Genomic DNA, 12,033 nt, shown 5'->3' on the forward strand with positions numbered 1-12,033 from the left:
GTGGTGAGCATAGCACAAAACATTGTGGACTGTCCCCTGACACCACTGGATGACATCGCCAGGGCTCGCTGCCTTGGAAGAGTGAGGAAAATTCTCAGGGACGACTCACACCCTGGTTTGTACTTCTTTACCCTCCTACCATCACGTAGGAGATACAGGAGTATAGCCAGCCATACCAACCAGCTGAAGAACAACTTCTATCCATGGGCTGTCAGGCTCCTGAACGGTAAATAACTCTATGTATGATTGACTTGCGAGGCTGGTGTGTTGTGCAATTAGGTCACATGGTGTAACAAGATGGTGGGTTTGTTGTCACTGTGAGTTGTGGGGGGGCATGAAGGGAGGCTCAGACAATCTCACTGTACACATGTTGTACTTTCACAATAAAAGTTCATTCATTCATTCATGTATGGTGTCAAGTTTCCGACGTATGGGCTTTTCAAGTGACTCTGAGGCATTGTTTACCTTAAAAATCCTTTATTAGCCTAATACACTGGCAAATGCTTACTCGAAGGAAGCTGGAATCTGAAATCTCTGCCCCTTGCACAATATATTAAAACACAATTCTCCACTTTTCTAATTTTGTCATTGTAGTGTATGCGACTAAAAGCATACACAGGATGTCAGCACAGCAGGGGGCTGGACAGCTCCAGGCTATAACTGCATTTGGCAGGAAAGCCTGGTTTGAACAAGCCTGACAGCCCCGGGGCATGGTCAGCTCTGGCAGGAAGCCAGGGTTTAAATCTATTGGCCACCTGCACTGGCGGGAAGCCCAGGTTTGAATCCATTGGTTGGTATTCACCTGGGCAGGTATAAAGAAACACCAGGTAAACCCCTTCCCCAGCTTCGTTCCTGACCTCAATAAAGAAGTGATTACCCAGCTGAGTGTCCCTCTCTGTGTGCGACCATGCGACATTGCAGTCATTAATCATATTCTCCAATTAATTTAAAGAATCAGTTTCCCTTCCCTCAGAAGAACCGGCTAAGCCTTATCTTCTTTAGAGAGACAAATGTCCTTGAAAGTGCATTCCTACTCTTCCCTCCTCCCAATTTTAAACTAAAGCAATACACAAGTCTTAAAGCAATACACAAGTCTTAACATATGAAATAGCTACTTCTTCATCTCTTGTCAAGCAATAACATTCGATGTTAGCAGCATTGACAAATGGAAGAAAAAGGAGAACTGTCCCACAGTCATGATTGAATAGGGAAATTCTTGTTCACATCTGCCACATTTCTCTCCTCATTATTTCAATCAAGTTCAGTTGTGTAACTCTGTGGTTGCTATAATGTTTGCGTATTATATTAGAAATTGATAAATATTTGCCAGCCAAGGGTCACACTTCTCTAGGGATATTTTAGCTTCAGGGCACAGTAACCATTATGAAGAGGCAAAGGCACATGAGCCAAAATATTTCACTCATTGTACTGTGTTTTTGCTATTTAAGGACAGCTTTAAACCTAAAATTTAAACACAAAAACAGTTAGTTACATTTCTTTGTGGCTTGGATCCTCATTCAGCTTGTGGGGTAGAGTATGTCTATCTAGCTATTAAATTATTTTTATCAACTACATTTCAATAGTGTTTGGAGAGAAACACAAGTTTGCTTTATGTTTTTCCTTAAGGACAACTGATTTGAAAGTTCACTAATCATTTGATTACAAGTCTGAATTTCCTACAGTATAGATTGCTTTTGTTTCCAAAGACACACCAAATTTAATAAAACAAAATGTATTATCTTTTCATACAAGTTTGAGGGTCAGGAGTTTGAGAAATTAGTATAAATTAAATTATCCCAGATCTGAAACAAATGATCTGCCTCATAAAGATGATTAGATTCTCTCTCAAATAGTGATAAAAGTTTTTGTCTTGCATGACTCCTAACATTCTATGCTCCTCTTTTGTTGATCTAACTCTCTGGAAATGTAACAGGTAAGTTGGATATCACTGAAATATATGATTTCTCCCAAGCTTTATAAATGACAGGTATAAATTTTACAGACACAAGGAAACAACCCTGAAGCCACTAAGATTATTTTCTTCTGAAGCACCGGAGAGGGCAGAAATATTTCTGCTATTCTTTTTTTCCCCACCATATATCTAAGATCCATGGTTTCATTGAGGTTCAATCTGCCCAAAACTATAGAAGTTGTAATCAATGGCAGTGGGAGCACAAAGGTAAAAACAGTTATAAAAAATCCCCAATGACAGTTGCAGCAAAATGTTTGGGAACCTCCAGTTTCCTTTGAAATCCCACTCAGAGAAAAAAGAAAATATAAACTTCTATTGATGTGCATGAGTTGTGAGAATGAGAATAATAAAGGTGCAGTATATGGCTATAATTAGTAGTAATCTGATGGAAGTTCATTGGAAATCTTCGGTATTTTATCACATGTCTATAGCAACGTGTGTTGTGTGTGGCTTCCAAAAGATTTCAGTATACCCTTCAACCATTCCGAAAGTTGAGTTTTTACACTGTGATTTTTATTGTGACAGAAGGTGGAAAATGGCACATATAGAACATGATCTTATTGATTATATCAGGTCTACTTTTGTTAACCGCTGTATATCAGTTCTACATTTTTCTTTTTGTCACAAAACCATGTTTTTGGAGTACAGTTCAGGAATGTTGTCCCTAAAACTTGGCAGTTCAGCAAAGGGTAGGGATGACATGATATACAGTACTCAGCCTCCCATTAGTAGACTATGTGAAAATGCTCCAAATTCAAAACATTTCTAGGTTAACATATCCTCTTCACAACTGGTTTTGAGTTCAAGAAAAGCTTATTTTCAGCATTCTGGAAGAGTTTCAAATTCAGGCAGTTCTCAACTTATGACCGGTTACTTACTAACTGTTCAAAACTATGACAGACCCCCCCCCAAAAAGGGACTTATGACCTAGATTTGAAATTATGTCATCCACCCCACTGCCGTCACATGACTGCATTTTGGGCACTCAGCAACTATCCTACATTTTCGGCCATTTGCAGCATCCCAATCATGCAACTGCAGTTTATGTTGTTTTTGCCAGAAACCTGTGTTTACTTCCAGTTTCTGGCAAAAAATGGCATGTAGCGAACAATGAGTTTGCTTAATGACCACAGTGTTTGCTTAACAACTGCAGCATTCACTTTACAACTGCCGTGCTTGACAGTCACTGCAAAAAAAGGTTGTAAAGAGTCTGCAGTCACCTGGTAATCCATTTAATTATCATCATGACTTACGAACATAATTGCAGGCTCAGATAGGCTCAGATTAGGCTCAGTTAGGCTAAGACAGTCAAAAATTATCTGTAACCAATATCAGTTAAGATCAAGCCATCCATTTTGAATGGGAACATTTCAGATTTGAAGTCCTTTTGTACATTGGGACAAGCTAGCCAATTATATTTTAATCTGACATGTTTGCAAACCAGTCTGTGTGTGCTCATTTATTATTCAGTTTATCATTATCACAGCATGCACAAGTAGGTAACTGAGTTAATTAAATTTACTGCTGTCACTCACTCTGCTTATGCCATCTGGTCCAGTGGATGGTTGTCCAGGAGGTCCAGGTTCACCAGGCTGTCCAGGTACACCAGGTTCCCCATCTACTCCTGGAGGACCACGGGCACCCTAGAAAGAGATTGGATATAAAGCGTATTTAAAGAAAGCACACATATCCCTCAAATAGGCAGTGTATAAATCATTTCAGTCATTAGGTCCAACAACTGATGTATCCACAAACTTACTTCCCCAATTGCACTGTTCCCATGGAGTCTTCACTGCATTAAATTACCAATAGTCTTTACATAGGACCTGAATGAAATCTCAAAGGATAAACTAACAGATCTCACGGGGGAAAAATCTCATTCATTTGAATGGAATTGGCACCATATAGCTTTGTTGTTGTTGTTGTTGTTGTTAGTTGCAAAGTCATGTCCGACCCATCGCGACCCATCGACAACATTCCTCCAGGCCTTCCTGTGTTCTACCGTCTTCTGGAGACCATTTAAGCTCACACCTACTTCTTCAGTGACTCCATCCAGTGACCTCATGCTCTGTCGTCCCCTTCTTCTCTTGCCCTCAATCTTTCCCAGCATTAGGCTCTTCTCCAGTGAGTCCTTCCTTCTCATTAGGTGACCAAAGTATTTGAGTTTCAACTTCAGGATCTGGCCTTCTAAGGAGCAGACCGGTTTGATTGCCTTGCAGTCCAAGGGACTCGCAGGAGTCTTCTCCAACACCATAGTTCAAACGCCTCAATTCTTTGGCGCTCAGCCTTTCTTATGGTCCAACTTTCACAGCCATTCATTACAACTGGGAAGACCAGTTAGGGTTAGGGTTAGCTTACTGCTAAGTAATACATTTTAAAATAATAAGGCTCCAAAGGAATGATTTTGATACTTTCATTCTTACATTTTTTCCTGGAAGAATTATAAATCTGGGGATTGACATTTTTTTTTATCAGCAGTATTTTGACTGATGAAAAAATCCTTGACCTTCACGGATTAAAAAAAAATCTTGGAATGGATATATGTTGAAATTGCAATAAATTAATATTTATACCAGGAAACTAATTTTGTGGATTTCAGATATTTACTTAACAAAGGCAAAACTGCATATTTTGCATCTCCATGAACTTTTATTTCCATTTATGCAGGGCATAAATTCAGAGAAATATCTCAAAGTCTACGGATACCATTCCAGATTTATACTGGCAGAGACTATGGAGCAAGAATGTATATTAAAAGTAGAAACAGGCTTTTTAGAAGACAGCTGGGAAAATCACAAAATATAATTAATGCAAATATTTCATAAATCTGGAATAAAACCTGAAGGATCTTGGTAACCTAATATATTCTACAGCCTCCTCCATTTATGTACTGCTCTACTGCTTTGAAAGTGAATGGATGAGGTTGATAAGTGACTAAAGGAGGTCAAGGAAAGAATAACTAAATGCTGCTTAAGAACCTATTTTAATACTCATGCAAATAATGTGAGAGGGGAAATGATTACCCTGGCTTTAATCAAATTGTTTTGTAAAAGCTGGGAGATTAAGGGATTTCTGTGGGAAATCAGGAAAGGTGAACTGTCATGAAAAACCTGGCTTCCTGGTGGGATAAGCACAGTGGCGTAGCGTGGGGGGTGCAGGGGGGGCCGGCCGCACCGGGCGCAACATCTGGGGGGGCGCGCTCACACTGAGCTGCTCAGGGAGCCCCAAGGGCTGCACAGAGTTGGCTTGGCGTGACAGCAACACCATATTAACACTAAAAGCACGCGCGCTGCCCAGCGTGCAATCGTATCTGTAACAGCCGTTTTGTTCTCTTAATAACAGGAATAATTACACCCCGCCCCTTTGTCCCGAGAGACACGTGGTCTCGATTGTGGCTTGCAGTAGACTCGCGGCGGGGGGCTGCAGCACACCTCGTCGTTTACCAGCCCTCGGAACTGTTTGGCGGAGTGTCCAGCGCTGCTCGCCATTTGTAATAAACAGGGGTCTTCAAACTTGGCCCTTTTATGACTTGTGGACTTCAGCTCCCAGAATTCCTCAGCCAGGCTGAGAGGAGCTGAAGTCCACAAGTCTCCTGGGAGCTGAAGTCCACAAGTCATAAAAGGGCCAAGCTTGAAGACCCCTGGTAATAATAAAGAATGAGGCCCGCAGACGGCGAGAAGGCTGAAAGGGGCGTCGCTCCTGGGTGTATCTTCTGCTCGGAATTGCGTCTCCTGGAGGCAAACTTAAATCTTCCTTGAGCTGGTTTTCGCTGCGCGCAGGCGCGCGCAAAAGAGAGAGAGAGAAAAAAAGAGATCTCCGAAGGGAACCGGGGAGGGGGAGGGGCGGCCTGGCGGAATGCGCCTTGTTCTAATTGTGGAATATAGGGCAAGGCTTCCGTTCCGCCCCCGCCCCGCCCCCGCCCCCCCCCAGCCTGAGCCTGCCTTGCGTGGCTGGTGGCTCTCCTGCAGTAATTGCAGCAGAATCCCAAGCAGACATTTCTTCCTCTAGGGCAGCGTTTCCCAACCTTAGGAACTTGAAGATGCGTGGACTTCAACTCCCAGAATTCCCCAGCTGGCTGGCTGGGGAATTCTGGGAGTTGAAGTCCACGCATCTTCAAGTTCCTAAGGTTGGGAAACACTGCTCTAGGGAATGTGGCGGAGTTTTCTAACCTCGCGGGGAAGGGGTAAATCGGACCTCCTTTGTCTGCTTGGTGTGTTAGGACCAGTGGCGTAGCGTGGATAAGCAGCGTCTGGGCAGAAAATAGGTCGGGCGCTGCAGCAAGTATGAATTCCTGGGGTTCAGCCTAAGCAGGCAAAGCTGCAGGGTGGGTTGGTTGGCTTTTCCGGCTTTGGAATAACCTTGGGAAGCTGAGGCATTGTAAGTTGGAAGTCATTGTTTGTCGCCTAACATGTTGGGTCAACCCCACGCCACATGCTAAGCCATAAACCGTGGTTGGTATCCAGGGTTTAGGACAAGATGGAGAAAACTAGCCAATTGTGGGATCATAAATCTTGATGAAGCCCATCATCGCTCCATGTGATGTATGCACTCAATCTACAAACGTAGTCCAAGCTTATTCACATCTGTTGTAAGGTCATTCTCTCGTGGGGTTTATCCTGACGTCCACTAAGAGTGGAACAAACATGCCCCATTAACCATTTTCAACGCCATGTCCTCTCTTTGTCTCATCCTAAATCACAGCTGAGGCACCTTAAAGTTGCCTTGTTTCAGTTTTAAACTAGCATTTTCCCTCTTCTCCAGAGACCCTTTTTTGCCTTGAACCTAACTCAGGGGTAGGCAACCTTGGCTCTTTTATGACTCATGGACTTCAACTCCCAGAATTCCTGAGCTAGTGGAAGAGACTCGAGTGCTAAAATCCACAGGTTAGGGGGCGCAAATTACTTGCCTTGCCCCGGGTGCTGACAACCCACGCTACGCCACTGGATAAGCAGCAGCTTTACTAGGCTTTTAAGTAAGCCAATGTGAGGGAACACATCTGAGTCTCTCTCAGCGAAACTGGGAATTTTAAGATTCAGATGTTTAAAAGTTATAATACCTGTTCCTGAAATTTTCCATGTTGGACCCACCACCTTTGAGGTGGCCTAGTGAAGTGTATGGGATAAATATGCACCCCACCACACACCAACAGCCAATGCAGTGAAGTCTCTCCCATAGTTTTACTCTTTTAGGGTTGAGTGGAAGGTTTTGGATTATTCTTCTCAAGTAAAACCTGGTTTTAAGAGATCAGATTTTCATTGATTTCTGATTTGAAAAAAAATATCTGTGTGTAATTATAAAGATCATTCATCTGTAACCTACTTACCTGGTATGTATCATTGTTTCTAATACCAACTTTGTAAGTAATATATCAAGAGCTTTTAAACCGTCAGTATTATGATTATTAATTATTAAAGTATGCAAGAACTTTCATCTTCTCATATCAGAATGTCAAATCTTCTGATATATATGAAAATTGGAGATGGGACCACTCCATTCGATACATTTACATCTTAGATACATCTATGGTTGCAGGTTAAGGCCTATATGATACTTCTTTAGATACTGGTGTTATGTTGCAGTGTATTGGTAGACATTATGCTGAATGTGTAAAATTGTACACCACAGCAAACGATTAAAAGTAGAAATAGCGACCCACAAAAATACTTAATCAAAATTCTAAGATCATCAATACAACTGAAGTGAAAACTGACATTTTTCTGCAAAAAGATGGTGGCTCAATTATTTGAGAAACATATGAAGAGTTGGAAAATCAGTTATCTAAAGGTAAGATATACAGTTCTCTTACGTTAATTACTTCCACAATTCATCTTATAAACAAGAATTTGCTGACAAAGACCACTAGATGGCGCTTCAACACGCATACTTTTAATACTTAAATGTATTTCAGCAGTGGTAAAATAGTCAAGTCACTGAATTATTCATTCATATAAATTAATTCATCTCTCTCTCTCTCTCTCTCTCTCTCTCTCTCTCTCTCTCTCTCTCTCTCCTCATTGTTCCCTTAGAGATAGTGATAATTATTACTATATTATTATGCAACCAAAATGGATGTATTTCCTTACATCTATCAGCTCCTTAACTGTAAAGCTCTTAATGCAGCTCTATAACATAGTTTAAAAGTTAGCAACTTGGTACCTTTCAGACATTATGTACCATTGGCCAAGATTGGTTAGATTAAATTGCCTACTTCCACTAAAATTCTAGCCAATGTAAGTTGAGTTATCAGCAGCCTGCTATATTCTACAGCAGTACAATGCTGTAAATCACTGCCAGTGACACAACTGTTGTCCATTGTCATATTCCCTGCATCTTTTGAGCAGGAAGCTTCAGTAAGCTTCAGTAGCTCCTATCCCAGGTTCTCCAGAAACCTCCTCCTTTCATCCTAATGAAAAAGATGTAGTTAGGCTGATACCAGGTAGTTCTACAGAAATGGGAATTTCAATAGGTATGACTTGCCTGAAAAGCTTTATTGGTTAAAATGTTCTCTTCTACATACCCTTCTTTCCTAATTCAATTCTTTTACTTATTGTCTCCCTTTCTGCAAAAGATCCATGGTGGCACAGTGATTAGAATGCAGCGTTGTAGTGTAATTCTGCCATCTGCTAGGATTTCGATTCTCACCAACTCAAGGTTGACTCAGCCTTCCATCCTTCTGAGGTCAGTAAAATGAGAACCCAGATTGTTGTGGGCCACAGGCTGACTCTATAAACTGCTTAGAGAGGGCTGTAAAGCACTGTGAAGTGGTATATAGGTCTAAGTGCTATTGCTGTTGCTATTGCAAGTATTACAAATTCCTTTCTAATCACAGGTTCACTGAAGACTTTTCTCAAATACTGTTTCATATTACAGCACAAGGGTTGGATCCCATCTGGGATTGTCCTTGGAGCTGGCACTGAAGATAATGTGGCATTAATTTGACTATTTTAACTAGATGGAGCCATGTTATACTCCTTCTGTTCTATAGATTTTTAGTTTAACATGCAAGCATTGATAACCAGATCTTCCCCCATAAGCCATGCTGTGACGTGAGTAAAGATGTGGTCTTTTTTATTTACAGGATGACTTGCCTACATAGAGAATATATAGTGCCTTCACTATATATGTGAGTATACACTGCAGGATTGTGTGGAAGCCGTCACATGAGCAATTGTACATAACAAAACCTCTATAGAACAATATGGATATGAATGACCATATCTCCAACAAAGGGAGATGCTGCTTGCTACTACTCAGGTAGTAGGTTTTACACCTATTTGTATAACTAGAACATGACTTTATAAAGTAATAAAAAGTGCTTATATTCTTCTGTCTGCTTTCAAGATATTGGTGGTGGGATTCAAATCTGTGAACAACTGATTCTCTACGTGGATGCCACTTCTGGAAGCCCATTCTGGGCCTGGGCAACAAAAAAAATAGCTACCAGTTCTGTCGAAGTGGTACGAACTGGCTGAATCCCACCACAGGTATTGACTCTTAAAATTCTGAGTAGTTAGGAAGCTAAGAACTGAAAGGACTGCCTCATCTCATTTCACTTGTAGCTCTTACCTAGATTCCATGAAACAGAAAGATACAAGAGTTCGGGGTTTTTTCCCCCCTTTGGTGGCCCTGACTTCAGAGCTTTCAAAGAAATATTTCACCATTGCTAGCACTGTAGGCCTTTCCATGCTCAGTCAAAATGTGCTTGTACTTGTTTTTATACTGATCTGTTGGTTCCTTGCATTGAAGAGTTCTGGTTTATACCCCTAAGTTTACTGTTATGCTTAATCTCTACTGTTCTCACTTAAATGTTGGATTGGTGATTGGAATGTTTATATACTTATGTTTGAATTGATGATTGGAAATTTTATGTTTGGAATCCTTTTTTTAAAAAAAAAATCCAGAGTGAACTAAACTGCTATATATGGTATTATGTGTTCTAACCGGGGGGGGGGGGAGGATACTTCTTCATCTTTTGAAAAAAGAAATACCAAGGATAAATGGTAGATATCTTTTTCTGAGGACTAATCATCAGAGGTTGATTTTTTTTTGTTTAGTTGTCCATGGAATGTCAGAACTGTTTAATATATGACTCATTGTATGTGAAAGAATGCAAAGTCTGGGAGATAAAAATGAATCACAGAGTGCAAGGGAGAGATTTGGAGGGAGCTAGACGCTGAAAGACACCCGGGTATATCTCTTGGAGTTGCATTTACTATGATTACAGTGCATTTACTATAATTCTGCCCACTGCCAGGAGTTCAATCCTGACTGGCCCCTAGATTGACTCAGCCTTCCATCCTTCCGAGGTCAGTAAAATGAGGACTCAGATTGTTGGGGGAGGCAATATGCTGACTCTGTAAACAGCTTAGAGAGGGCTGTAAAGCACTATGGGGAGGCATATAAGTCTACGTGCTATTGCTATGAGTGTTTATGATGTTTTCCTGAAGCTAACACACTTTTATATTTATGAACCAAACATTATAGAACGCAACCAAACTTTATTCATCTTGTCTCTCAAACAGAAGCCAAACCTAGGTATCTCTGACCCCAAAACATTTCATCTCGGGCATCTGGGGAAGGAATAGCAATCTATTAAATTATTCTTGGAAGAATGCTTTCCAACTCACCGGTCTTCCTTTGGGTCCTCGAGCTCCTCTTGGACCTTGTGAACCTGGAGGTCCCTAAATCAATTATTAGAATAGTTATGGGCATTTAATAAAATAGTAATGGTATCACACTTTTGAAATTAAAAAGCAATGGTATAGATTTGTTGCCGTTCGCCTTGATTAAGTACGATGGCCTTGGGGGAAAAAGTGACTCACAAGTTATTACTGTTGCACCACCCTCGCTGTCACATGATATCACAAGTAGGGAAGTTGACAACAGTGGCTGCAACATCTTGCAGTCAAGTGATCATGATTTGCAATCTTCCCACAAGCAAAGTCAATTGGAGACCTGGATCTGCTTAATGACTGTGTAATTCACTTAACGATCAGATGATTCCCTTAATAACTGCACTAAAATGGACATAACATGGAATCTGGTCATGTGATAACTCATTTAATGGCCGCATTGCTTAGTGACCAAAATTCCTGTTCCAATTGTGTTTGTAAGTCAAGGACTACGTGTACATTGTCACAGTAGTTTTAAACTGTGTGATAAGAATCACTGGGCCTTTGGGCCTCATTAAGGAATTAACAACAAGGAAATGGATAATGAGAAAACAAATTAGCTAATCTTTCCTGTTATATGAAGTTAAAAAAAGAACTTCAGATCTTAATCTCAGTCCATAAGAATGACTGGAGGTGTCCCAACAAGGTTGCCCATAGTGTCTAAAGTGATAAGAATTTGGAAAATCATTGATAAAAAAATCCATATCTTTTTTTCATATAGCTGGATTTGAATAGAATTTCTCCGAAAGCCACAGATTCAGCATTAAGTAACAGCAATAATCCTGCAAGGATTCCCCATCTCTCCACAATACTTCCTTTCCCATAGTACTAAAAATAGTTAAGCGATCATAAAAACTACCATTATTTCCTAAAAATATTAGGAAACTATTCATACTTCTACAAAGAAAACCAGGAGTGATACTTACAGATTGTCCCGGCCGTCCTCTTCTACCTGTAACCTATTAAAAAAAAAAGACATAAGCTTTAATAACTTTCTAGGACATGGTAATGACTGTGGTAAGAATATCATCTTTTTCTCATTTGTATTAAGGAAAGAAAAGGGAAAGAGAAATGTAAAACTTCTGGTATGGACAATGGCTAGACTTCATTTATTTGTCTATTTATTTAGCATCTATAGTTCTGTTTCATATGCTCTTTATTCAAACGTATGCTGATAATGAAGATAAACACAGTTGCGCATCACTGTCAGTTTCATGCCTTCAAAATGCTGTCAAGGTGTTCCTGCTGTTTATGTGCTTGCTGGTTGCTGTTATTGTTGTTGTTTTAAGTGCTATACCTACCCAATTTCCCAGTATAGTGCCCTCTGATGTGCTATACTTCAACTCCTATAGTTAGTTCTAGGACTCCCAATGCCGAAGTCACTTGGGA

General features: G+C 40.5%; 1 protein-coding gene across 1 annotated transcript in view; it reads right to left on the reverse strand.

The window, feature by feature from the left end:
* LOC310643853 (uncharacterized protein) overlaps positions 1 to 12,033 on the reverse strand; it is a gene marked incomplete at its 3' end in the record, with an annotated part of 113,457 nt that overhangs the window by 15,725 nt on the left and 85,699 nt on the right. The window contains exons 5-7 of the mRNA XM_083368467.1: positions 11,571 to 11,603; positions 10,600 to 10,653; positions 3,508 to 3,615 (exon numbers count right to left, since the gene is read on the reverse strand). Of these exons, the coding sequence (XP_083224593.1) occupies positions 3,508 to 3,615; positions 10,600 to 10,653; positions 11,571 to 11,603 (195 nt within the window). The remainder of the gene's footprint in view (positions 1 to 3,507; positions 3,616 to 10,599; positions 10,654 to 11,570; positions 11,604 to 12,033) is intronic.

Source organism: Vipera ursinii (genome assembly GCF_947247035.1).
Source record: "Vipera ursinii genome assembly, chromosome: 1".
NCBI lineage: Eukaryota > Metazoa > Chordata > Lepidosauria > Squamata > Viperidae > Vipera > Vipera ursinii.